We start from the raw sequence: 26,884 nt of genomic DNA, 5'->3' as shown, positions 1-26,884 counted from the left end.
CACACTTCCATGGGATAAGAGAAGCTTTTATTCATAAGCTAGTTACAAGGGTCTGGAATGAGATTTTCTGCATGAGTAGCACAGTGCTGCCACAGACAGGATAGCCACAACCATGAAAAATGCTGCAAGGGACCAGAGGAGAGTCCAGCTCATATGGACAGCACCTGCAGAAAGAGAAAGTTGCGTTACAACATGCCGAGATCTAACAGACTTTGCCCATTACACTGACTTCCAAAACATCCCTTACCCACTGCATGGTCCCACCTTACCACGGGTCTCAAAAAGCACATCTAGAGTCCCTTTTGCATTGCAAGGTCCAATTCAGGCTTACTGCGGGTCTATATAATTATTCCTTATAGTTTACTACAGATTAAAATTGTTATTCAGATAAAGTTTCCATGGCAGTCCTCACACCTAAACCCCAGTAGGAGCCTCACCACTTTGGTCTTGTGTTTTCTCAGGGAGAGCCTCAGACTCCAGGAAGGACACGGGTCCATGGGAGCTCACCAGATCCAGAGATTCATTAAAAGCCTGGTGCTGTAAGTACAGGAACCTCCGCTGCCCTGAAGGAAGGGGAGAAATGGACAACTACAGATGTAGCTCTGGGATCTGACATGGACATTACAAAACACACTTCTATATCTATACTTTGCTGGAAGATAAGAGACAACAATGGTGCTAGACATGCCAAACGTTTGTCCCACACTAGTCATGGTCTACCATCTCATTTCTCACTCCTCCCCTCTCCAATCTGTTGTCTCCACCACATGCCCATATTATTCCTCTATACTTCATTCCATTAATTAGAGTTCTATTCATTTGAACAGTACTGACTATTTACTGAAACACTACACAGAGATAAGTGTTCACACATTGATGAATATTCTAGCAGCCAACATGAGCAGAGAATTGTAGGACTGGCTAGAACTTACTTGAGTGACATCCTGGCACACAAGGGTCCAAACTGGAAGGGTGACAGGCAGAGGCACTACAGAAAAAGTAAACCTGGAAGAGAAGCATTCTAATGAAGACATTTCCACCTGTGTATCCTAGAGATTCATAATCGAGAACTATTTTGAGAAATTAAATTTGGTTGAGGAACAGAACCATCACAGACCATGTTAACAGGGTAATGAATTGCAGAGAAGATTAGTACTTAACCCCCTTCCCCTTGTGATCTACAGTAAAACAGATGCCTGGAGCCCAGAACTTACCATATGCTATCAATGATTTGTACCACAAGAATGGTGTGCAAGTCTATTTGTCAACTGTAGTTTAGATTCTGCAGGGATTAGTACAGCCCTACCTCATCTCACTACTTGTTCCTTTGGTATTTGGCCTGTATATGGATTGCTAGGAATGTTACCCTCGGTATAGTGTCAATGGCACTGCCATTTGTTGATTGAGGGAAAGTGATCAGCATGAATAGCTGCCTCCGTACACCCCCCCCCCCCCTAGAACTAGATAAAGTAGGTGCCTTTCCTTCCTAGCTAGCTTCCTTCTTTAGGATGGGCTCCTCCCTGGCCATAGACATCAGTTCATACAGACTCCTCACCCTCTTATCAAGAGGGGCATCTCTGAAAAGGGAAGATTGGGGGGAAAAAAAAAAAAAGTTGTTCCTAAGCTGCTTAATGAGCAGATGGGGAAAGAATGCAAGGAAGATGCTGTATGTGGTTTTAGCATTTTTAGCCAATTTAGTTTGTGTCCCTGATTTTTAGGGTGCAGATGCATAAATACCAGAACCTTGACTTAGTATGCTCCACCACATAAGCCAATGAGCTGAGCTTAGCCAGCAAACATTGGAGCTCTGACCAATTGAAGCATTCTGCTAAATAACTTCTAAGTAAAAAAAAAAAAAAAAAAAAAAAGTGTTTAATCACGTTGGCCTCCATTCCAATTACTCATCACCTGCACCCTACTGAAAAACAGGCAGCCCAGTTTAGTGTAATCTGACAAGGGTCTGTCTTCCATTAAGAGAGTCACTCTGATCAAATCTGTGTTCTAGCATGGTAACCAGTTTTCATACTCCTAGGTGCCCCTTGTGGGCTGGGCAGCGATGAAAGATTAGGACATCTTAATGACTAGTGGGAGGATGCACCCTTGCTAAGATTCAGCATTAAATATAAAGTTTGAATAAGATGGTGTCTCAAATAACTTTTTTTGGCTGAAAAAAAGAGGCGCAGCAGGCCACTAGGAAATGCCTGCTATAATTCCTTACAACCGTGTTCTTGACCCCATTGGTCCATTTCAATGACCTCATGATTACTCACCCTTTTTAAATTTCAGTGGGATAGTTGGGTTTAAATTGTATCATATTCCAAGCCCACCTCCCATGCCTCCCTTCAGGCATTAGTTTGGATCAGCATCAGCAGTGTAAAGAGCTGGAATCGTACCTTCTCCAACAAGCACTCTGTGCCCCTACTCAAGAGGACAGAAGTTGATGCCCCCCACCCATCTCCCCTGTATGGGAGCACTTGGTGCAGCCTGTTATGGCCCTGGTTTCTGTTCACAAATAGGCTACCCTCTGTTTTATGCAGAGCGGTCAACGTGATATGGCACTGCAGATTCCAGTTTGCTCTGTACAGGTTAATTTTCCTCATCACAGAAGCCTTATACTATGAAGTATGCTGGACTGCCATGGATAAGGCCACGGAGGAAACTCACTATGGTAAGACTGGCTAACAAATAGCATTTTGCCTTAATCCTCTTATGTAAAAGTTATATTTCTCAATACCCAGGAGGCCAAAACAAAGATTTATACCAAAGATATAATGGACAAAGACACACGGTACCCAGTGAGCAATAGTCCAAGGTACCAGTATCTTGACATGGTTGAAATATACTCAATATCTTCAGTATCTGGTAGATTTGGGTGGGAGGAAACCAAATGGCTGAAGAGAATTTGGGAAATTCTTACCTGTCCCATCAGGGCCCTTGATGGACTGGAATCCAGGAAGGCAAATGTGGCAACAGAGAAGCGCTGATAGTGTGACTGGAGAGGCAGTGACGGTCCCACAGGTACTGGCAGAGTTCGATAATTGTCTCCAGGAAAAGGACACCTTTAGGAAAGCAATACAGAAGGGGTGGGTGGGAAGACTATATGCTTAATAGTATATTACTAATACCAGCTAACAAAGGCCAAGTCCAGTCACTCCTGGTTCTCAAGTACTTTAAAAACAGAGGTCAATGTTGCAATGGGATAAAACTGGACTGATCACCTTGTTCCAGGAGAAAAGGATTCCAGCCCCTAAAAGCTTTGCACTAAGCTTTAAATCAAAGACCAAGACTTGGAGCCGAAATGGAAACCAATCAATATGTAGAACACCGAGAGGCTTAAGTTGATTACTTTCATAAATTTAGGACTGCCATTTTTTTTGCCTAGATTTGACCCTAGTGCTGAAATTGGTGCTACTCCTTTCTATAGGCCTCTAGACTAAGCCCCTAATTTCATTCCCCTACCCTAAATCCACCGTTACCACCCACTTCTTATGCTTCTAAATTTATTAGTGAAATGGGAGTATAGAAGTTTATGCACTCAACCCTAGTACATTTTCAGAGATGCCAAATGAGCATAACTCAAGTTCATAAATCCTTTGGCTATTGGGCCCCTGACTCTTTAGCATTGTGGGAGAATTTAATACAAGCTAAATTTCTCTGCTATAGCTTAAGCAGGGATCTACTTATGCCTTTACACTTAGAACCTGCCCTGATCTCATGTTTGGTTATGCAAGGAGCAGTATAGACCCTTAGGGTCTAAGCATCCTAATCCTATGCCTCTAGTTGCTTCAGGCTGGGAGAGAGCCTGTGTTGCAGAGTGTTACCAGGTAAGTATATTAACATATGGGGGGGAGGGGGGGGAAGAGATCTTACCAATGGCATCCCTGTATCCAAATATGGCCCAATGGTTCAAGCTACCACAGGGACAATTCATTGCAGATTAACCTAGACCTGGAATTCTTGGCACAACTATGGTTCTAGAGAGGCAAAGGAGATGAATTTGACAGACTGCTGTTGTGGTACAACCAAAGTGTTACATTTGTCATACACAAGTTATTTATGCCATCCTTAGAGGGCTCACAATCTAAGTTTTGTACCTGGGGCAGTGGAGGATTAAAGTAACTTGCCTAGAGAGTCACAAGGAGCTACAGTGGGAATCTAACCCAGATCCCCTGGTTTAGGTCATTGCACTAACCATTAAGCTAACCCTCCACTCCCAAGTAGAGTTGCATGGGGACAGAAATCTTACCAATCCTCACAGGACTAACCTGTCCCCACTCAGTCCCGTAAGAATTTAATGGTAGATAAAAAAAATTCTGGTCAGCTCCGTCTCTCTGCGTTCTAGCCACAGCACTGCAGGCAAGGAAGGAACTGAAGTTGGAACACTCTGGTGTGCACGTGCAAGACTTGTCTGATTCACTGGCACTGTGTGCCAAGAGGTTGCCACATGCTTGCAAAAGTAGATTAGGTGACATCTGATGCTTGTGCCAGAGGAGTTCTGTGCATCAGCCCAGGAGCAGAGAGGATTAATAGTGACAGCAGATAAAAACCTGAATAGTCCATCCAGTCTGCCCAATAGTCACACAATTCATGATTAAAATCAACTTATATGCTGTATTAATTTCTTTGGCATTTCTGGACAGACCATAGAAGTCCGCCCGGCCCTATCCTTATGTTCCAACTGCTGGAGTTGCTGTCAAAGCCCCCTCCAGCCTATTCATCTTCCCATTTGTGGGACTCAGGCGGTAAAAGACTTTAGCACTGTCCTCATGTTCCAGCCACTAAAGATGCTGTCCAAGCCCTTCCTAAACCATATTGCCATACGAGACAGACATTACAAGTCTGCCTGGTATTGGCCCTAGTTATCACAGCCGGGTCGCCATCTCTAAGCATCACTCCACACGTGCAGTCATTTAAGTTTAGTTTTTTTTTTTAAGAGATACTCTGTTCATCCCATGCCTTTTTGAATTTTGTCAACATATGTCTCTACCACCTTCTTAATGGAGACTTTCCACATCTGTGCTGTTAAAGCAAGGAAGAGGAGGAGGCAGCACTCAAAAGAACTTGGTACTTAGTAGGTGAAAGGCTGGCAGAAGTGCATTGTACACTTCCATGGGAATCCTGCAGGAACTGCTTCTGTCCAAGGGTTCCCCGGGATTCCTGCAAACCCCATTCCTGTGCAAGTCTCTACCCCCAAGGGAGCAGACAGTATCCCAGACAAGGAAAGGTTTCAAGTCCCAGCTCCCCCTGTCGACACATCTGCAGGGGAGAGGGAAGCAGAATGTTTCTGCCCCATTAAATGGCCAACACACCTTCCAATCATATGTATAGAACAAAACAATTTTAAAAAAGTTCAGATTAGAACATTACAATTTCAAGCCTTAAAGGGCTTCAGCTGCCACCTACAAGGACGAGATGCAAGCCTAAGCATAAACAGGCAATGAATTCCAAAGTATTGGACCTGCCACTGAATTTCATATCAAGCCTGCCTCACATCGCAAGGAATTTAGCTTTAGTCCCAAGGTAACATTGCCTTGTTTGATCTTAACACTGGCGCATCAACACATGGATTAAGAATCCAATTTTACTTAATATGCAGCCTCAAAGACTAGTGCAGTTCTATGAACAGAAGTAACGAGACCTTACAATTTCAAGTTACCTCAGTCTAAGTCCTCCTATTCTTTCAATACATAGGTCATTTAAATGTCTTTAGAGCAATCTTAATGCAACTTACTTGTCCACCAGGATTGGCCACTGTGGCCCCTGCATGGGGTTTGAAGTAGGGGCAGCCCAGCACTGATGAAGCACTAACACCAAGCGTGGATCTGTCTTATGCAGGATTCTGACTTCAATGTACACTGGGTCTCTGAGGACCTTGCTCACAGGATATTCTGCCTCTGTGTAATAGGAACTGTACTGGGCATCTGCAGGGCAGAAGACAAAAAAAAGGTTATTTCTCCAGGCCCCAAAGTCCCACCCAGCCACTGGACGTTGAGTTTAACTATATAAATGTGAAGTCACCAGTGCAGCACTCTTACCTCTGGCAATCCTCATTTCCATGTGCAATGGTCCAGCTCCAGTGACAGCAGGCAAAGGGGGTGGTGTGAAGACCTCCACTTCAAGAGGCAGGAAGTCACTAGCAGAGTAGCTACAACGCACAGTAAGGCTGCAAGGACAAGAACAGAGGGTATGGGATGCTTTCAGTATCTTGATTTTGTCTTGGAAGGTGATTAAGAGGCATATTTTCAAAGCACTTAGCCTTCCAAAGTTCCATAGGTTTCTATGGAACTTTGGAAGGCTAAGTGCTTTGAAAATATGCCTATAACTATACTAGAGTACCTGAGGTCCCTACACATTGCCCAATGTTCCCTCAACTTCCCCCCCCCCCCCCAAGTCTGCACTTCAAGCGTTCCGTGAGACTTGTTTGAAAATAGCAAAATATCAAAGTCACCTGCCTCATATTGGGTTCAGCTTCACATCAGCATACAAACTACCAGACTCCTGAGAAAGGCCCGTGAAGGCCGAAACTTGTGTCGAGTTCTGGATGTTTAATAAAAGGTGTTAATTGTGACAGTCCGCTGCCCTCTCTGTCACCCTTGTTGTGACTGTTTTGCCCTCTAAGTGAAGATGGAGTGATTGCTCACATTTAGGAGTGTCACTCAGATTTTACACAGTTGCTTACAAATCCATTTTGTGCTATATATATAGAAATGCATTGCTAATACTGGTGCAAAAAAAAAATTGCTGCTACTCTACGTTTAAAGTGTTACTCACAAAAAAATTCCATACCATGCTACTCCTTAAAGACCAGTGGTTCCCAAACCTGATTCTGGAGGCACCCCAGCCAGATTCAGTATATCCACAATAAATATTCATGAGATACATTTGCATGAGTTAAGTTGGAGGCAGTGCATGCAAAATCATGAATAGTCATTGTGGATATCCTGAAAACTTGGACTGGCTGCAGTGCCTCCATGTTTGGGAACCACTGCCTTAGAGAAAACATTGCATCAGTCTTTCAGGCAAGCACCATCATTTAGCTACCTCACTCCCAGAATTAGCAGCATGAAGTTTAAACCCAGTACTGGAAGCATCACCACTAGTATAGTCAATTCTTAAGCAAATCTTAGTGTAGTAACTTGAACACACAACCACCACAACCCAACCATTTTAGTTTTGTAGCCTCTGCTTACCAGAGTCCACACTAGACTTCCCTATACTCTGAACTGGGAGAGTTAATTTTAGCATTCACAGAGAGGTGATGTACAGTAAAATAGGTTGGATACAGTAGGCGTGTTTAAAAAAAACCAAAACCTGAATTAGCAAACAAAGTCAGAGCTGCATCTACCATGCTCAGGGGAGAGAAAATAAATGGAGACACTTTACCGGCCCAGCGTGCTAGAAGGCGGCACAAGCACCGACTCTATACAAACAGCTATAGAACTAGCATCTCAGTTTTAATATCTAGAGTAGGGGTGGGCAACCATTGTCTGAGGGCCACAACCCAGCTGTGTTGGACTTACATAAGAACATAAGAGTAGCCATATTGGGTCAGACCAACAGTCCACCTAGCCCAGTATCCTGTTTTCCAAACTGTGGCCAAGCCACAGTACCCAAAAACCAATGCTATTTAAAGTGATTACTACAATAGAGGCTGGCAGTCTTATTTCATGTTAGAAATTTGGTGAACAGTTCTGGTAATTTTAGTCTAAATGTTAAAGATCTAACTACCTACAGATCAGGTAGTTTCTGGTGTAGTATGACTGACATCCTCAGTAAATAGGAAAAAAAAAAACATCCAACCAGATGTCATCCCTGAACCCTTACTTTAATCCTTTTGTGCAATCCCAACTGTTACTTTAACAACTGGAAGTCTCAGATTTTCATCTCTGTGGCAGCTTCCCCCTCCCCAAAGCTTCTTGGCCTGCCTTACTAGAACTTGCCAGTTCTTATGCTCATTTTCCTTATTGGGAGTCTACTTCATTACCTCAATGGTAAGGCTGAAGGTAGTGAAAGCCAAGAGCATCCATTAAGCCATTTGGACAGTTGCCCTTTAACCTTTACTTCCAAGAACAGAATACATGCCCATGCCTGGTGCAAATTTGATTTTGGCAACCACTAGTCCTATGTTAAATTGTACAGCACTGCAGAAATGTTCAGTAGTAGTAATAGTATTAGTAATCTGCCTCCTGATTTTAGGAATTAAAACCACAATAGTACTCTTAGGCCCCCCTTTTACAAAGCTGCCAGTGTAATGGGCTGTGTTGGGTATTGCTGCGCAGCTTTATGAAGGGAGGTGTTAAGTCATCTTTCCAGTATCTAGGAGTTTGCATTGTGATCACCAAGGCAAAGCAAGCCTAACAAGTTTACTTGAATGCAGGAGCAAGGACCAGATCTAAAGTTGGGTTTCAGGGCAAATGGTTCTATGAAATGTTTCACAGAAAATTCCCTTTTCAATATTCTTACTTTTCCTCAGTAAATACTGGAGTAATTTAGCCTTACTATGTTACAGACTTCGATCATTCACAGGACAGGATGATGATCACTACTCTTCCCCACATGAATTTTCTAAGCCATAAAAGGGCCTAGTGTTTGGTTTCCTGCAAGATTGCCTTGTTCCTTAGCTTATAGTAGTGCCGTCACCAGGGCTTTTTTTTTTTTTTTTTGAGGGGCTACTGAGTACCGGCACCTTTTCCATTGACTCCAAGTTTTAATGAAAGAGCTCAGGCTCTACCCACCAATTCTACCTTTTCATAGATTCTGTGACTGGTTGCAGGGGTCCTAGCTACTGTGGGGTGGGTTCCTCAGTGATTACCCCACCCCTGAAGGATGGCCAAGCATTTGAATACCAGCACCTTTTTTGCTAGAAAAAAAAAACGCACTGGCCGTCACCAATTTAAATCTCATTTGTACTCTGGTATCCTGTCCCAATATTGTTCAGGTTCTTCTACCAGGTCTACATCTTAGTACCATATATTCTAACTCCAATCTTAGATAGGATTGGAGAAGTACACTTTAAAACATTTTAAAAGCTGCCTAGCAGTGGATGGGGTAATCAAATCATTGTTCTGTTTTTAGCTAGACCTTGTTTTTGGTGAAAAGCTAAGTAGCCTATCAGGACATTCTAACTAGAGAATTGACAGAACACAGGGACCCTGTAGAGTAAATCTGAAGTAATATTTTAATAGAATTTTCAGGGATAGAACTGTCCTCATATCAGAAGTTTCTGGCCAAGTTTATAGGGGAAACAGTAGCTTGGCGATTCCCAAACTTGTCCTGTGAAAACCCCAGCCACACCAGTGCAATTTCTACTAAAAACTAGTCACATGATCTAAGGGCTTTTCTAATTTTGTGCCAATGCAGAAAGCTACTGTGGGTAGAAGCATTTGGTAAACAGAGCTCAATGTACAGATTAGCAGCTGAACAATGCAGCGGTTGTGCCCAATTAACCTGTTCAGTACATGGTACACAGTATGTACAGCCTATTTATTCTGCAGCAAGGCAGAAAAGGCCAAAGGATGTTCTAATATGAGCATGTGATAAATTTACTACCAGGTCTGAGGCACTATAGAAAGGTTGGTTGCCCTGTCTAGTAGTCCTCTCTAAAAAGGAATGAAAAATAGAATTAGTTTTCTGAGCAACTTTTATGAACAATGCTTCTTCTGAAGGCTGTGAATTGGAGATGGAAATTGTGGCTCATCCAAAAGGTGGAGATTGAAGGCCCTCTATTCTTGCCTTGTACAGCAGTACTTGTCTCCATTTCCTACCCCCCCCCCCCCCCCCAGATCAGCATCTTCCCTATATCCTCCCTTGCCCCCAGGATCTGCCCTCCTTTACCAAAGGTAACAAACCATTTTTATGTTGTGTCCTCTCTGCAAATATGGTAACCCTACCATGGAGTCCAACCTTGCGGTGAGCAGCTTTTGCTGCCACTGCTGCTCATCTAGACCACAGAGAAAGATACAAAAGTACTAAGAGCAAGATTAGTGCATACAGCTGCAATACTATCTTCCCTCATACTGCCCAGCCACAGAGCAGTAGCATGCCCAAGGCTTTTGTCTTGGTGATACTGTGCTTAGGTGAGAGCAAACATGTTTGAATTATTCCTGTAGTTTTCTGCATTTGACTCTACATGCACACAAGTATGGCTGAATTCATCCTTGAGTAGCTATAGAAATGATTTAGTTTAGCCCATCCCCAGAATGCCCTAAATACTGCCACAGTAGAATAGCTGTATCAAGACTTCTATAGCTAGAATTCTAGGTACCAGGTATTGAAGCATTCGCCCATTTTAGATCATAGGACTTACGCAAAAGTGGCATCCCTGGTGATGGAACCAGCTGGTCCTTTCTGTATATGTATACTGGAGCTCACTGTAGTCTCATACACCAGCTTGTCACCCATAAGCTGCATGAGAAAAAGATTGTTTCAGAACTTCACTATAGAGATCTGTAATTACTGGATAATGCAACCTTTATATCCACCATGCCTATCCTACTTTCCCACAGTGCAGATTTCTGGGGTGGGTGGCCTGTGAGATACATTAATATAACCTCTGTAAGTAGAAGATCAGCAAACCCATTGCAGAACTTCAATTTAGCTACAAACTGCCCCCCCCCCCCAGTATCCAGCATGTTTCCAAACCCATAGGAAGCTTCAGCTAACAGAAGGCAGCAAGAGAAGCTAATGTGCCCTTGTCATGGGGGATTAGATCTTGTGACTTTCATACATTAGACAGATCATAGCTAATAAATTCACAGACTGGCTCAGAAGGGCCGTCCTACTGTCTCCCTAGGTCAATATCTTCATACATCACTGACCCTGAATGTTGTGCCACATTGTGTGAGCAGGAAGCGGAAAAGCAGGAAGGTGTCCGTCTTCACTGAAGGAAGACATGCTGGGCTGGGGTCTGGGAAGTGGATCTTGTCCAGGATTATGGGGTAATCCAACATGTCTCGAGAGATGGCCATAACAAAAAAGCCATCTGATGTGCACTGAGCTGTGGCTAGAGAAAGCAAAAAAGTAGCAAGGTGAAATGCCATCAAAAAACATGAGTAAACAAAATGAAGTCAGATGATTTTTTTAAAGGCAGCTCTTGTAAAATATCCACCCTAACTCACTTGAAGCATTTAAGCTCTCAAAGTACAGCTTTCAACTGTTCAAAATAGAGGCAAAGTTAAAGTTAATGGCAAACTGCATGAAACTAGGGAAACAAGTGGGCATCAGGCCGGGGGGGGGGGGGGGGGGGGCTGTGAACAGTTCCTCGCCAACATCACCCAATGCCTGTGGAAGCCACAGCTATAGAACATGACCAAAATGTCAAACTAATACATCCCAACCCAGCAGAAGTATACAAGAGGGCTAAAAATTGATAGACCCCATTCTCCCATAGGCAGCATCCACAGAAATTGTACAAGTTGTGAGCCATGTGCTACATATTTCTGCACAAATGCTCTTTGGAAAGTTGACCCTGGCCATCAAGATGCCTTCCATGTTAGTGTAAAGGACAGAATCCTAAGAAAGATACAAATGAAGGGAGATGCCTTGTTAGTTCTGAGAAAAAAAAAAAAAAAAAAAAAAAAAAAAAAAAAAAAGTTACTTACTGCATTCTCCCCCCCCCCCCACCCCAAATATCTGAGACAATAAGTGATTTATCCCAGATCATAAGGTATGGCAACATTGATTTGAACTCTTCCCTGGCTCCGTTTGCTACTAACTATTAAACTATTTCTTCAAGCTGCCACTCTAGGCAATTGCTTGGTCTCCAGGTAGGTCCATCCCGAGATCCCTTCTCATGCAGCTCTTTAAGGACAGGAATTACACCAAACTTTCTAAAAGTGGTCTCTACCAGAAGATTAGATACCCTAGGCATGCCTTCAGCCTTGCTGCAGTTCCAAGACCCATGAGAAATCAACTATTCCTCATAAAAACCAAGTCTTGTAAGATATAGATGATATCAACTTTTTCATGTGTGAACACACAAGAGCAGTTTCCCAAAATACATGAATCCAAAAGTCTCGGCAATAAAAACAGAACACAGGTCATCACACTCAAGTCAAAACACAGCGAGAGCAACAAAATGACTGCAGACAACGTCCAATATACCGAAACTATTTACAACGACTCCAACACGAGTTGTCTTTTGGCCAAAAAAAAAATGGCCCATCTCAGGCGTCTGTTGGATGTATAGATTTCCCAACTAGTGACAAAATATAGTGTTGTATACCTTACTGCTGATTCTCTGTAAACAAATGTTTAATGCTGGAACTCAAGTTTTACAGAGCAGTAAGGTGTACAACACTTTTCAAAAGAGGCTAGCTAGGAAGTCCATACATCCAATAGAAGACCCCAGAGGCAAGCCATTTTTGGCCAAAACACTACTTGTGTCGCGTCTCAGATGTAAACAAAGCTTCAGTACATTGGACATCTGCTGTTCAGACATTGTTGGCTTCGCTGTGTTTTTTTTTTTTTTTTTACAAGCAAGTCAAAAGTTGTCCCATCAGGATCTGTTCTGCTTTAACTGCAGCTGCTGTTGTCGTCCCCCCCCCCCCCCCCAAGCTTGTGACCTAGGCAACTACCTGGTTTGCCTATTGGTTAAGCCAGCCCTGGTCTCTACTCCTGCTTAATGGCCATCACAGCTTGAAAGCTGAACTTGACCAAGGCAAGTTTACTATCAAGTAACTTCACTTTACCAGCAAAGTCATCCTGACTCATAAGTACATAAGTAATGCCATACTGGGAAAAGACCAAGGGTCCATCAAGCCCAGCATCCTGTCCACGACAGCGGCCAATCCAGGCCAAGGGCACCTGGCAAGCTTCCCAAACGTACAAACATTCTATACATGTTATTCCTGGAATTTTGGATTTTTCCAAGTCCGTTTAGTAGCGGTTTATGGACTTGTCCTTTAGGAATCCATCCAACCCCTTTTTAAACTCTGCTAAGCTAACCGCCTTCACCACTTTCTCCGGCAACGAATTCCAGAGTTTAATTACACGTTGGGTGAAGAAAAAATTCTGATTTGTTTTAAATTTACTATACTGTAGTTTCATCGCATGCCCCCTAGTCCTAGTATTTTTGGAAAGCGTGAACAGACGCTTCACATCCACCTGTTCCACTCCACTCATTATTTTATATACCTCTATCATGTCTCCCCTCAGCTGTCTCTTCTCCAAGCTGTATAGCCCTAGCCTCCTTAGTCTTTCTTCATAGGGAAGTCGTCCCATCCCTGCTATCATTTTAGTCGCCCTTCGCTGCACCTTTTCCAATTCTACTATATCTTTCTTGAGATGCGGCGACCAGAATTGAACACAATACTCAAGGTGCGGTCGCACCATGGAGCGATACAATGGCATTATAACATCCTCACACCTGTTTTCCATACCTTTCCTAATAATACCCAACATTCTATACGCTTTCTTAGCCGCAGCAGCACACTGAGCAGAAGGTTTCAGTGTGTTATCGACGACGACACCCAGATCCCTTTCTTGGTCCGTAACTCCTAACGTGGAACCTTGCATGACGTAGCTATAATTCGGGTTCTTTTTTCCCCACATGCATCACCTTGCACTTGCTCACATTAAACATCTGCCATTTAGCCGCCCAGTCTCTGCATAGGACCTGAAGCATCTCCATGTTATCAGAATCAATATAGCAATTCTGTAGGTATGTGTCCACTTCTATACTGAAGTTGATTTTTTTGGCTCAGCTTGTGCTACAGAAGCTGAAGTTTTGTCCTCCAGTCTTGGGCATAGCCAAAAAAAAAAAAAAACCCTCCCACAGCTTTAGCCACAATGCCTAGCCAAAGGCATTCAGGGTTACTAATTTCTATAGTGCTACTATATATATGCAGCGCTGTACACTGGACATGAGATTGTAAGCTCTTTCAAGCAGTGACTAACAGGACAAATAAGGGAAATACTAAAGTAGCAATGATAAAAATGGGTGCCAAGGGTTAGGAGTTAAGCAACATTGGATGGGCTTTTAGCCTAGATTTTAAGATGGCACGAGATGGAGCTTGACGTACCGGCTCAAAGTCTATTCCAGGCATATGGTGCAGCAAGATAAAAGGAACGGAGTCTGAAGATAGTAGTGGAGAAGGGTGCAGATAAGAGATTTACCCAGTAAACAGAGTTCCCAGGGAGGAGTGTGGGGAGAGAAGAGTGGAGAGGTACTAAGGAGCTGCAGAGTGAAAGCTGTATTTCTCTATTACCCTCCTCACCTAACACCCATCCTGTTAGAATATCATGAAATGCTTTGATGTCCCCATGCATACCCCCACCCTCCCACTCTGTCAGACTGTTAAAGTAATGCTTTGAGGTCTCTCTTATTTATACTACCTGCTACCACATTTGCTTATTTCCGATCTGAGGAAGGGCAACCTTCGAAAGCTAATCAAGAAGTGTATTAAGTTATGTCCCATTAAAAAAAAAAAAAAAAAAAAAAAAGTCTTGTTTGATTTTTATTGATAACCTTTAAGAGTGGACTAACACGGCTACCACACCTCTACTCAAGAGGAGTTTGAAATGCAGAAACTGATAGGGAGCCAATGAAATGACTGAGGAGAGGGCTCATACAAGCATAGCGACACTGACGGAATATGTCATGCAGCAGAATTTCTAACAGATTGAAGAGAGATGGCTTAGTGGGAGACCTGTGAGAAGCAAGTTGCAATACTCTAAGCGAGAGGTGGTAAGTGTGGATAAGGGTTAGGACAAATCTTGGTGATGTTATAAAGAAAAGTGATAGATTTTAGTAGTCTGTTTAATACATGCAGAGAAGGAGAGAGAAGTCAAAGATGACCCCAAGGTTATGAGCTGATGAGAGTTATCCACAGAGATAGAGAATTGGGGGGGGGGGGGGGGGGGGGGAAGAAGAGGAGAGGTTGGTTTAGGAGGAATGATAAGAAGCTCAAGTCTTGGTCATGTTTAGTTTCAGATCGCAGCAAGACATCCAGGCAGCAGTATCTGACAGGCAAACTGATACTTTGGCCTGGAGTCCTGCTGAAATTTCTGGTGTGGCAAGGTAGATCTGGGAGTCATCAGCGTAAAGGTTGATACTGAAAGCCATGGGATAAGATCAGAGCACCAAGGGAAGACGCATTGATCAAGAAAGAGGTCCAAGGACAGATCCCCAAGGTACACCAACCGATAGTGGGATAGAAGTGGAAGAGGATCCACAGGAGTATAAACTATAAAATGTATGATGGGAGAGAAAAAAAACCCCATGAAATAGAGCCCTGAAATTCAAGTGAGTAAAGCGCATCAAGGAGTAGGCAGTGATCAACAGTGTCAAAAAGCAGCAGATAGAATAGAGACCTTTGAATCTGGCCAGAAACAAGGCATTGTAGACTTTAGCAAGTGCTATTTCAGTTGAAAGGGTAAAAGCCAGATTGAAGTGGATGAAGAATAGCTTAGAATGAAGGAAAGTAAAGACAACAGTGGTGAACAGCACATTCAAGTATCTTGGATAGGAAAGGGAGGAGGGAGACGAGATAATAGTTGGAAGTACAGGTAGGGTCCAATAAAGATTGAGTGCATGTTTGAAGGTATCAGGAACAGTTGCAGTGGAAAGTGAAAGATTGAGGACAACAGTAGGAGAGATAGTAGATGGAATAGGATCAGAGGAATGATGTGCAGTTTCCTCTTCAGTGATTTCAGAAAAAGGAAGAAAAGGAGGCTGGGGTTGAAGGAGGGTTGCGAGAATGGACTAAGAAGGAGAGGAGATGACCTGGTTGAGAATTCAAGTGGGAGGTGAAAGGAAGATACTGAGGAGAGAGTTCAGTGTGGCAAAGATGTCAAGGGTTTCAGCCAAGAGAATTTATCAAGTGGATGTAGTAGTCCTGTTTGATGAGCGAAAGCAGATGGGAAGGAGCTCAGCAAGGATTTGAAATGTAAGAAGTCAGCATAGGTATGGGATTTCAGCCAAAGGCATTTGGCAGAGTGACACAGGAATGCAGGTAGTAGATTCTAGAGGTTGGGATGTGGTATGCCTTACAGGATGGGGAATGGGAGGAGTAGTATAGGAAGAGAGCCTCTGACATATTTGGATAACAGTGGTTGAGAAGAGATTTGAAATATTGGAGGACAGAGTAGAAGGGTCAATAGCTGAACATTCCTAAAATGTATTGGTTGAGATTGGACAGGACAAGATGCAGGGCCCACCCAGGAATGGTGCACCCAAAATCCCTGACCAAGCTGGCTCACTCCCTTCCCTCTGCTCCCAGGGTTTTGTCCTTCTGCCATGGTGCTTCCCAAAAAAAAAAAAAAAAAAAAAAAAAAAAACACCCACCACCTTGTGCACTACCTGGCAGCAATTCACACACAGGCTGGCTCCAGGGTTCACTCTTCTGCATCCCACCCTCTGATGCAACTTCCAGTTTAGGACAGGATGCAGTAGAGGGGACCCTGGAGCCAGGCCTGTGTTCATGAATAGCTGGTAGCGCATGCCAATACCAAGTTGGAAGCACTGCTGCAAAAGCAGGGATGAAAAAAACTGAAGTGCTGGACTCACGGGATGGGATGGAAGCAGGTGGAAAGGAGCCTTTCCGGGTTTGGGGGGAGAGGTGCTGAACTCATGGGATGCGGCGGCTGATCTGGGAAATATGAAAGAATAGGGAGTGAAATACTAAACCCACAGAACAAGAGAGAAAAGGAAGGAGGGTAGTGAAGCTGGATGGTGGGCATAGAGAAGTATCAAATGGACAGAAAAAACAGTGAGAAAGTTGAAGGCAGAGGGAAGAATAAATCAGAGCCTGGAATGAACATTTGAGGGGGGTAGAAAAATTGTAATTTTCTAATTTGTGATTAGAATGTCAGACTTCACATGTGCATCCTGCCAGATGTGGATATGGCTGGGATGCCCAGGGCATAAATCTAGGAGGGACCCTAAAGCTCATTATCAGGCTGCACCTTCTTTAGGTTCTGGCAGGCTCGGGGCTCAAGGGCAGTTGCCCTAGCTACACACCTAACACTATCCCTGGCATGTGGTTTTTTTTTTCCCCATAGTAGGAAATGCATCTCTTCCTATTTCTCTGGTATTGTACTACATGAAAAGGGCTGGCTTCTTGGGATTTTGGTTTAGTTTGTATTTATATTTGTGTCACCTATTCTTTGGCATTTGTGCTGTGTGTGATCAAGGTATTTTTAGTATGAATTTTCTATGTAGCATTCTGTAATAATTTGGCTTGTTCAGTTTTTTCCAATAGATGTATTGATATTTTAGGGCATCACTAATATTTAGGGACCTAAATATTAGGTAGAATCCTTGTTTTGGGAGTTAGCTGGAATGATAGATTTGATTTAGGTTGAGTAGCTTGTATTACTTTACACTATGTTATTGAGATTACACAAGAGAAAATATTTGGCGAGTTTTATGGGGAAGTGTCCTAGCTCTGCATCCACTGTTGGGGAAGGTCCAGGAGGTTCTGTAGATGCAGAATGTATTTGGCTTCAATACTATAAGAGATCTTCCCAAACTGTGGGTCGTGACACCAAATAGGGTCACAAGACCCACATTTGGGGTCACGACTTGAGTGGGCTCTCTATAGGTAGAAAATTATTCTGCACCTCCCGGGGGGGGGGGGGGGGGGGGGGGAAGGGGGTGCCAAATTTTATTTGGTCACTATTATGGGGTTGTGGCCACAAAAGAATTGACAAGCCCTGATACAGAAGCACATGTGTGTTGGGGGACCATATCTCAAGGGGGAATGAAGTGTAGTGTCTAGCTTCAGTGTGGCATGCACTGCTACCCTCATTGAAGTTATTGGAAGCAGGGAAGGGGTGGAGCATCAGGTGGTCTCTTTCAGAAAGTTGGCAACCCTAGTACCCACCCATCCAACCTGTTGGCCCACCCAAAAAAAAAAATCCTCCCAGTTGCAATTTTAAGTATGAAAGTTATCAAAATGGTGGTCAGAGGGCAAGAGCAAAAGGCACAGAAACTGGAGAGTAAGCAGTTTAAGATAAGATCAAGGCAGTGGCTGTTCTGGTGAGTGGGGGTAGTGGAGCATAGTTGAAGACTAAGATTATTTTAAAGCGAGAAACTGAGAAGCGTAGGAGTCAGATGGATCATTAGCATGAATGTTAAAATACCCCAAGAATGAGGGAAGGAGAGGAAGATTCAAGAAAGAAGGAAAACCAGGCATCAAAGTCTGAGAAAGGAAGAAGGACTTATCAGGGGGTTGATAAATGACTGCTACCTCAGAGAGGCAGAGGAGTGAATAGACATTGAAGGAAGAAAAGCAGCAAGACTGAGGTGGAAGAAGGTTGAGCTCTAGAAGGGAGTGAAAGCAGTAGTTTTGGAGAGAAGGTAACCTCCATGACAGGGCTACAGCTGAAGCAGAGTCTTCAGGGCAAAACCAAGTCTGTTAGGGCAAGCAGATGGAGAGCGCGAGAGCGAGCACATAGGAAACAGTGAAGGGGGAGGACAGGAACAGAAATTATATTGAAGACATCACAGTGTGACCCGCACAAGTAGCAGGAAAGCTGATGTTGAGAAGGGTTAGGATTGATATCCCCAGCAGAGCAGGAGAGGCATGATGCACTCAGAATGGAGATGGTTGAATGGAAGGAAAGAAATGTTGAAGGTTGAGAGCTGAGAATAAGGGAGAAGACAAAAGATGGTGAGATGATGAAAGCAGAAGGTGGGCAATGTGTTCCTGCAGTATACAGTTGTTTCAGATGGAGAAAGATTAGGAAGTAGTAACTGGGAGAAAATAAAGTCTAAAGAGAAACGGCACACAGCACCTGGAGCTAAGGCCCTGAGTGGACCTCGGAGTAACCCCAGAGAAGGCTGTGAGGATATGCAGATGGGCTACCTGGAAGGTAGCTGGTGGGAGCGCTTGGCACCTCCACCCCACACAAGAAAAGGCATACCAGGGGTTAGGCCGAAGCCAGCATTCCTCCCTCCCCCCCCCCCCCCCCCCGAGGGTCACCCGATTTACCAACTACAAATCCCAGCATGCTCTGCAACAGGGACGAGTAGCAGGAATTGCACCGATTCCTCCAAAAAGGTGACAACTCACCTGCATTACTGTAGTAACAGGGCATGGTTGGGTGTGAGGCATTATAGCAGCAGCCAGCATGGTGGCAGGATTCCTTGCTGATACCAGTTTGTCCACAAATGATCTTCCCAGTCTCCACCTGGCAGTCCTTGTTCTTTGAGTAAATAGCTAGAAAAGTACAAACAGTTCACACCATTTCTGGTTTTTTTTTTTCTAAAAATGAAATAGTGTTCAAGTTATTTGTCCTCCCTTCTACGTCCACATCTCCTCTCCCATCCCTTTTGGGGAGAGGAGCTGAGAGTGCAGTCCTTTCCCTCAGATCCAACTCATCTAGTCAACAAGCAGTGTCCAGGTCACTGCTGGAACCAGGGCCAGTCTTAGCAAGTGTGGGGCCCTGTGCAGACCAATTTGATGGGGGCCCCATCCTAGCCCCGCCCTAGTTCCACCCCTCCGAGCTCCAGGGACCCCTCCCCCAGCTCCAAGGCCTCCCTCCAAATTTTAAAAATCTTACCTCGTCGGGTTACAGCGGCAGGCAGCAGCAGTGAAAAGCGTGTGAGCTTGGCGCTTCAGGATCCTTCCTCTCAGTTCTGGTCCCGACTCCCGCCCTCATTTTCTGTTTCTGCAAGGGTGGGACCAGAGCTCAGAGAGGGAAGGAAAGGCTCCTGAAGCGCCGAGCAGCTCACACGCTCTTCACTGCTGCCGCCATAACCCTGACGAGGTAACTTAGATGACTTAAAATTCAGAGGGGGGAGGGGGGACTAGAACCAAACGTCCACCTATCTGGAAGCACTACTGTCCCCAAGTTAGTGATAAATTTGTAATCTCCAAATAAAAGCGTAAAGCCATAGAAAACTGATAACTGCTAGGGACAAAGGCTAACCCATGCAGTCCCGATTCAATACTATAGACCCTTCCCATTCCTCAGCCACCACCTTTGCATCTGCTCAGCCCTCTAGCACAGAGGTTCTCAACCCAGTCAACTTTTTAGGATATCCAGAATGAATGTGCATATGAAATTTTCATGTGCTACCTGTAACAGAGGTCTATATTTTTGCCACCCTTGTGGTTTGTACTTGGTTGGCAGGAGGGGGTCTGGACAAAGCTGCTTACCTATTGCTTCCTCCTCTGCAATGAGAACCAGGTAGGGACCTGCTTTAGGATTTCAATAAAGTTGTCTTGATATGCCAACTGGAGTACAAAGCACAGAGGTGGAAAAATATATACCTCTGTTACAGGGCCCCCCTCCCCATTACTTCCTCAGGAACCACTGAATTAACAGCTGAGGGAGCCCCAGGCAGGTGCTTAGTTTACCTATGCCTTACTCCTGTCCCAACTAGTCCTCGGTGAGGGGGAGAGGTAAGCCCTCCGTCTGCAAGCCTTAGAGCCCAAGATAACTTCCCTACGTCTAGTTTAGAAGTGTACTAGAATCAAGTTTTGAGATGCTAGATAGCCAAGGGATGCAAAGATACTAACAGCCCCTCTACAGGCTGTGTACAGAGACACCTACCTACTGTTTTTGAAGTCTTTGTAGTCTTCTGCAGGATAGTGAGAGACAATGATGGGGAAGGCTTTAGTATCTTCTGCAGGATTGTAGAAGACTTTGTACTCGCATGCAAGTCGGTGGAAGGCTTTGTGGTCTTCTGCAGGTTGGTTGAAGGAGGAGATGAGACAGGCTTTGTAGTTGCATGCAAGTCGGTGGAAGGCTTTGTGGTCTTCTGCAGGTTGGTTGAAGGAGGAGATGAGACAGGCTTTGTAGTCACATGCAAGTCGGTGGAAGGCTTTGTGGTCTTCTGCAGTTTGATTGAAGGAGGAGATGAGACAGGCTTTGTAGTCGCATGCAAGTCGGTGGAAGGCTTTGTGGTCTTCTGCAGTTTGATTGAAGGAGGAGATGAGACAGGCTTTGTAGTCGCATGCAAGTCAGTGGAAGGCTTTGTGGTCTTCTGCAGTTTGATTGAAGGAGGAGATGAGACAGGCTTTGTAGTCACATACAAGTCGGTGGAAGGCTTTGTGGTCTTCTGCAGGACAAGAGGTGTTGGATCCTTCTTGGAGACAGGGTCAGGTTTGGGGCATACCATGCTGACATTCTTAGCATAATTCACCTCCCAAGACACTCTTACAAGTTCCACAAGGACATTCAAATGAAAGGTGTGGCCCTAAGGTGAGAGAACATGAACATTTATAATTCACCCAAGGACAGACGTACATCCCATCCACTCCAGATCCATACCTACACCAGCAGATTCCCTACTTGTCTGAGGGGAGGGGGAGTGGGAACAATATATTTAAGTACTACAGAGACCTAGTCTCTGCAAGAATAATACCTTTTGAACCTAAAGCAGGCCTGTATACTATATCCTATGAACACATGTGGATACAGAATGTATATTAACACAAGCATCATATCACTAACACAGGGCAAAGTGTAAAGAAATGATAAAGGCTCCTACACCTTCTGCAACACATGGCATCCATGGTACCCTGTGGAGAATACAAAGGTTGCATTGTCTGGCCTGGATAGGAAGTGGTGACACTCTGAGCAATCTCTGACTTCAAACGGATTACCAAATTCATCTGGAAAAGAACAAGGTTTTAATAAGAGAGTATCTAACACAGCCCATAGGTGTCATACAAGATAGCAGTAGGCTGCCTATAAGTTCAGAAAACCATACAGATGTAAAGGATTGAGCACAAGGGAATACAAAGTCTTTTCAATCACAGGAGCTGCCATGAATAGCAGATAGAATCACCAATAAGCCATGAATAAGATATTTAACTGCCCTCAGACACTTAGACCCTGTGCTGGAGTAGCAAAGATTCTGTACATCAGGACAGAGGTGCATGTGGATCATTACTAGATTAGCAGGGACAGAGGAGACAACTTTTCAAAGTTCTTGGGAATGCTAAACTCAACACAAGTCACAGGGAAAGGAGTTTGCTCAATATTGGTGATGCTCAAGCACCCACAGAGCTGGCATCTGTGAGAAGAGGTACTACATGGCAGAACCAAGGTGCACTGGCAGAGTTGTATGGATCCCAGTACAGGAGTACTAGGTGGTGCTCAGGAGATTACATAGCAAACTCCTGGAACAAGAAAAACAAAAACTATAATGTATTATTTAACCTACACCAATACAAGTCAGAAGTTTCTAGTAAACCATTGCCTCCTCAAGACTTAATTAACCCATCCTCCAACAGCTTGAAATCACTATTTCATCCAGCACAGTCTGCATTTATTCACAATATCCCACACAAATACCCACAGATATTACACAAAGCAAAGACCACACATTCCTCCTCAACATTAGCTCACATAGGTCTTTCAGAGACTTCAAACATCTACTACATAGATAAGTCATGGCCATTGTAATCTCTAGATCATTACCTTAAGCATACAAGAACCATGTCATTTTGAAGCATCTTAAGCAAAGTCAACTTTCTAGACTCTCTCACCCCAAGAGCTTACTCATCTACCACTAACAGCTCTCAAGCTCACTTTGTAGATCCTCAGCAGCCACACAGAAAAAAACAAAAAAGACTTACCAAAGACCTTAAAGAGAACATTGGGCAAACCCCAGGGCACCACCACCAACTGCATACCATACTGCCCACAATCATAGCTGATTTTTGCCTCAAGGGTACCCTTACTACAAGGGACACCAAACAAGAAAAAGAAAATCAGCCAACCACTACTGTATTCCCAGAACCAACCCATGACCCCCTCCCAGTCACCACTAAGTGAGTATAATCAGTGGTTGGAAGCACTCTCTATATAGTGCAGACCAGGGACTAATGACCTCTGTACAGGCACCACCTGTGTGAATATTCTCTTCTAGGGACTGAGGGAAAATAAAATGTTTTTAATGTGCAGTAGTGCTCCCTCATGGTGAACCTTTTCTTTGTATTCTGTTTTCAGCCCTGTCAAGTGCTTCTCCTCTGTTCTTAAGAGAGAACTTTCACCGGCCCTAACTTTTGTTCTTACATTCCAGTGCATAGCTAGATTTGTAATCCTACCTTTGGCATTAAATCCGCTAGGCAGATACCAGAATGCAGCAGGAAGGGGCATCAGAGACAGACCTGTCTGTACAATTAATTAAATACATGCATTCATTTGGGAATATCCAGAAATGCTAAAGTCTCTGTTGTATTGGTGGGCAAGAGTTTATATGCCTAAGAGCAGGGGTAAGGCTGCCAGCTGGATCCAGATTTATAAGACAGGGTTGATCCTGTCCTGGGTATACTCCAGTGCATGCTGGGACTTGTAGTCTTGCTTTTCTTAGGAAATGCAAAGGGGACTGGATCAATCTTGTCCTGCGAATCTGAATCCAGCTGGCAGCCGTAAGCAGGAGTTCTCAACCCAGTCCTCGGGGCACACCCTGCCAGTCAGGTTTTCAGGATACCCACAATGAATATGCATGAGAGAGAGAGAGAGTCACATATGACAGAGACAGTTCATAGAAATCCAACTCCTGCATATTCATTGTGGGTGTCCTGAAAATCTGACTGGCTAGGTGAGTCCTGAGGATTGGGTTGAGATTCCCTGGTCTAAGAGTCAAAATTATCTGGAAGCTCTACCACTGCTATTAAATAATTCAGATTTACATTTAGCAGTCTTTTAATCCAAGTCCACAGCAAATTTTACAGCAAGTAGTGGCACAGTCAATGAATGAAAAACAGGAGAGCTACAAGGCAGGACTGAGGTGCATTTCCAGACCTGTGTGGGTGTTATTCCTCAAATAGTAAGAGCTATTGCAGGGCAAAACTTAGGTGCATTGGCAGAGCTGTGTTTAGGGATTGCATTACTGGAACAGCAGGAGGTATTGCAGAGCAGAATTGATGTACATATGCAGAGCTATGTGTAGGGATTGCATTACTGCAACAGTAGGAGGGAAATACCAATGTGGTCAAATCTGAATTAAACCAGGAGTTGGTCCTCAAAGGCCTGAGTTTTGCAAACATGGTCTTTGAATGCAATGGTGCCAACATCCATGTGTGCCTCAGAGAAAGCTCCCTAGAATCACCTGCAGCACATTTGGTAATTCGTAGGGTTACCGTATGGCTCCAGAAAAAGGAGGTCACATTGATCCAGTCCGGGTTTTGCTTCCATTGAAAGCAATGGAAGTAAAACCCAGACTACTGGCTCAATCTGTCCTCCTTTTTCTGGAGCCATATGGTAACCGTAGTAATATGTACGTTGCAAAATTCTGTATGGTACTGTCTAGATTTCCACACTGTTGCAGTGTCACATGGTGATGATGTCATTCTAATTTTACCCCCTCCCCCATGTTTTCCCTCACATCTATCCTATATGTTGGAACATCAAAAAAACAGTGTGGCTGGTGACAGGTGAGGTATGTTATTTCACAATGACAATATATGTATATAGTGTGCCCTGTGGTATGGGGATAGGGAGGTGTCCCTATTGTTCCAGATGATACTAATGAATTCATACTTCAATATATGAACTGGTATGTGGTGTGTGAGTGATTTGTCATGTACGCTTAGATTATAGGGTTAGTGTCTCACGTAGAGAATGACTTTTAGGCATTTATTCATTGCAGGTCCCAAGCTACATATCAGACACTGGACCTCAGATTGGGCTAGTGAAACATGTGAACATGTCCATGCTGCTATATGGGCAGCGAAGGGCCATTGACAAGGCAGTGACTGTTGTCTCCTAGGTATTAGTAGCAGCCTGTCCTTTGAAGGCCCTGAGTGGCTGTAGCAGCTGCTCCACAGACCTGCCAATGGTGTAGGAGGGGTCAGACCTGCATAGGGTTACCGTATGGCTCCAGAAAAAGGAGGACGGATTGAGCCAGCCGGGTTTTACTTCCATTGCTTTCAAGCAATGGAAGTAAAACCCGGCTGGCTCAATCCGTCTTCCTTTTTCTGGAGCCATACGGTAACCCTATGCAGGTCTGACCCCTCCTACACCATTGGCAGGTCTGTGGAGCAGCTTTTCTGAGAAACCTAGCCACTGTGGCAAGCTTCTTAGTGTGAGGGCAAGCTGCCACATTCAATGCTGACATCTCAGAGATGATATCCAGGACTTTTTAATCAAACCTTTAATGACCTTGATCCTCAATAGGGGAAATCGAATTCAGACACGTGGCTGTTCTTCCTTTCCTCTCTGTCCCTCCCTTCTCATTTCTCCCTCTCCTTTCCCTTTTTGCCTTCTATGACCTTTCCTACTCTCTGCTGTTTAGCTTCTGCTTCCTTCTTATGTGTGTATGATTTATTACTATCCTATCTCATATTGTAGCTCCTTTCTGCCTATTTATGTACCCTTAGTTTTGTAAACCGTTCAGATCTGCAAATTAGGTTGAGCGGTATAGTGAATTCTATTAAACTATAAACTAAGGGCCAAGCTGTACAACAATGACTGTACACACTAAGGGAATCGTAATCTCTACATCTGAGAGAACTCCAAGCAGTGCCAGGAGCCTTATTATTAAAGATAGATTTGCTTGTCTGTGGCGAACTGTGTGCTGGTATTGAACAACATAGGAAGGTATGATTACCCGCTGTCCCAGTTGTGGCTTTGAGTTCTGGCATATCCATGGAGAATGGTGTAGAGGCACATTCGGTATCCTTGCTGGCACGTGTTTCACAGCAACAGCTTGTGTAATCAGGTGTCGTGATGTCGTTGTTTAGATGCAGATGTGAACTGTGCCATAGTATTTGAGATAGCGAGGCACAAGCAGCATACAGTGGATAATGTCCATAGATATGACGACATCATTGCTTCTCCCCATTATGTGCCTCACTGTGATCAGAACCCAATGTCATAAAATGGAGACCTTCCACATATTTTGGGTATACCTTTGTGTTGTGTGTTGAGTATTGGCTTACCTCTCTGTCTATACCTATGCCTCTACTGGGGAGGTGGACAATGAGCTGTTATTCATTGTGAAAAGATGTATGTTGCAAAATACACACCCCAATCAGTCAAAACTCTGTGATCAGAACCCAATGTCATAAAATGGAGACCTTCCACATATTTTGGGTATACCTTTGTGTTGTGTGTTGAGTATTGGCTTACCTCTCTGTCTATACCTATGCCTCTACTGGGGAGGTGGACAATGAGCTGTTATTCATTGTGAAAAGATGTATGTTGCAAAATACACACCCCAATCAGTCAAAACTCAGATATGTACCTCATCTGTTTCACCCCTGTCACATCAGAGGTTGCTTCAAATATGCGCACAGTTTTGGAGGCAAGCCTTTGTAGGATCTAATAATGAAGCTGGGTAATGTGCCAAACATTGTGCACAAGGTAACAGAGTTAGGTGACAGGTGGGAACGACCTATCTTCCCTACCTAACCCATGCTACCCTTCCTTCAGGAAGCCTGTAAAGTAGTTATTAATTCAGTGTGTGACTGTTAGTGTCTCCAAGGATCTACCAAGTCCTAAATAGTGTCCTACCTTTCATCCCAAGGTACTGTGTAAGTAAACCACAGAACCGGTGGTGGGAGGCAGGGCTGGTGGTTGGGAGGTGGGGATAGTGCTGGGCAGACTTATACGGTCTGTGCCCTGAAAAGGACAGGTACAAATCAAGGTAAGCTATACACAAAAAGTAGCACATATGAGTTTATCTTGTTGGGTAGACTGGATGGACTGTGCAGGTCTTTTTCTTCCATCATCTACTATATGTTACTATGTTGTACCCACAGAAAGGTGGTATATCAAAACCATAACCCTTTGACCAATCCCTTTCCTTTGACTAGATGGGTCTGGGTTAGAGAGAGCATATGGAGAAGGCCATGGGAGTTTGACTTGACCTACCTGAGTCGGTGTTGGTGGGCAATAGGAACAGAAAAGAGGTTCAGCCCCTTAATTTGCCTCCTGTATCCCTCATCTGCAGTCTACCTCCTGGCTGGTCAGATCCACC

The 26,884-nt window shown here is 44.1% G+C and overlaps 1 protein-coding gene across 1 annotated transcript; it reads right to left on the bottom strand.

The window, feature by feature from the left end:
* Nucleotides 1–22,719, bottom strand: LOC115481827 (zona pellucida sperm-binding protein 1-like). Its single transcript, XM_030221241.1, has 12 exons — nucleotides 22,536–22,719; nucleotides 21,445–21,566; nucleotides 20,503–21,148; nucleotides 19,017–19,163; nucleotides 10,818–11,002; nucleotides 10,307–10,404; nucleotides 6,036–6,163; nucleotides 5,732–5,921; nucleotides 2,918–3,059; nucleotides 933–1,005; nucleotides 438–563; nucleotides 1–164 (listed from the first exon to the last, which is right to left on the bottom strand). The coding sequence occupies exons 1-12, from the start codon at nucleotides 22,705–22,707 to the stop codon at nucleotides 43–45; spliced, it is 2,151 nt and encodes a 716-aa protein (XP_030077101.1). The 5' UTR covers nucleotides 22,708–22,719; the 3' UTR covers nucleotides 1–42.
* Nucleotides 22,720–26,884: the final 4,165 nt, after the last annotated feature.

This window comes from Microcaecilia unicolor, chromosome 1, assembly GCF_901765095.1.
Source record: "Microcaecilia unicolor chromosome 1, aMicUni1.1, whole genome shotgun sequence".
Lineage (NCBI taxonomy): Eukaryota > Metazoa > Chordata > Amphibia > Gymnophiona > Siphonopidae > Microcaecilia > Microcaecilia unicolor.
This window is presented reverse-complemented; position numbering and strand designations above follow the sequence as displayed.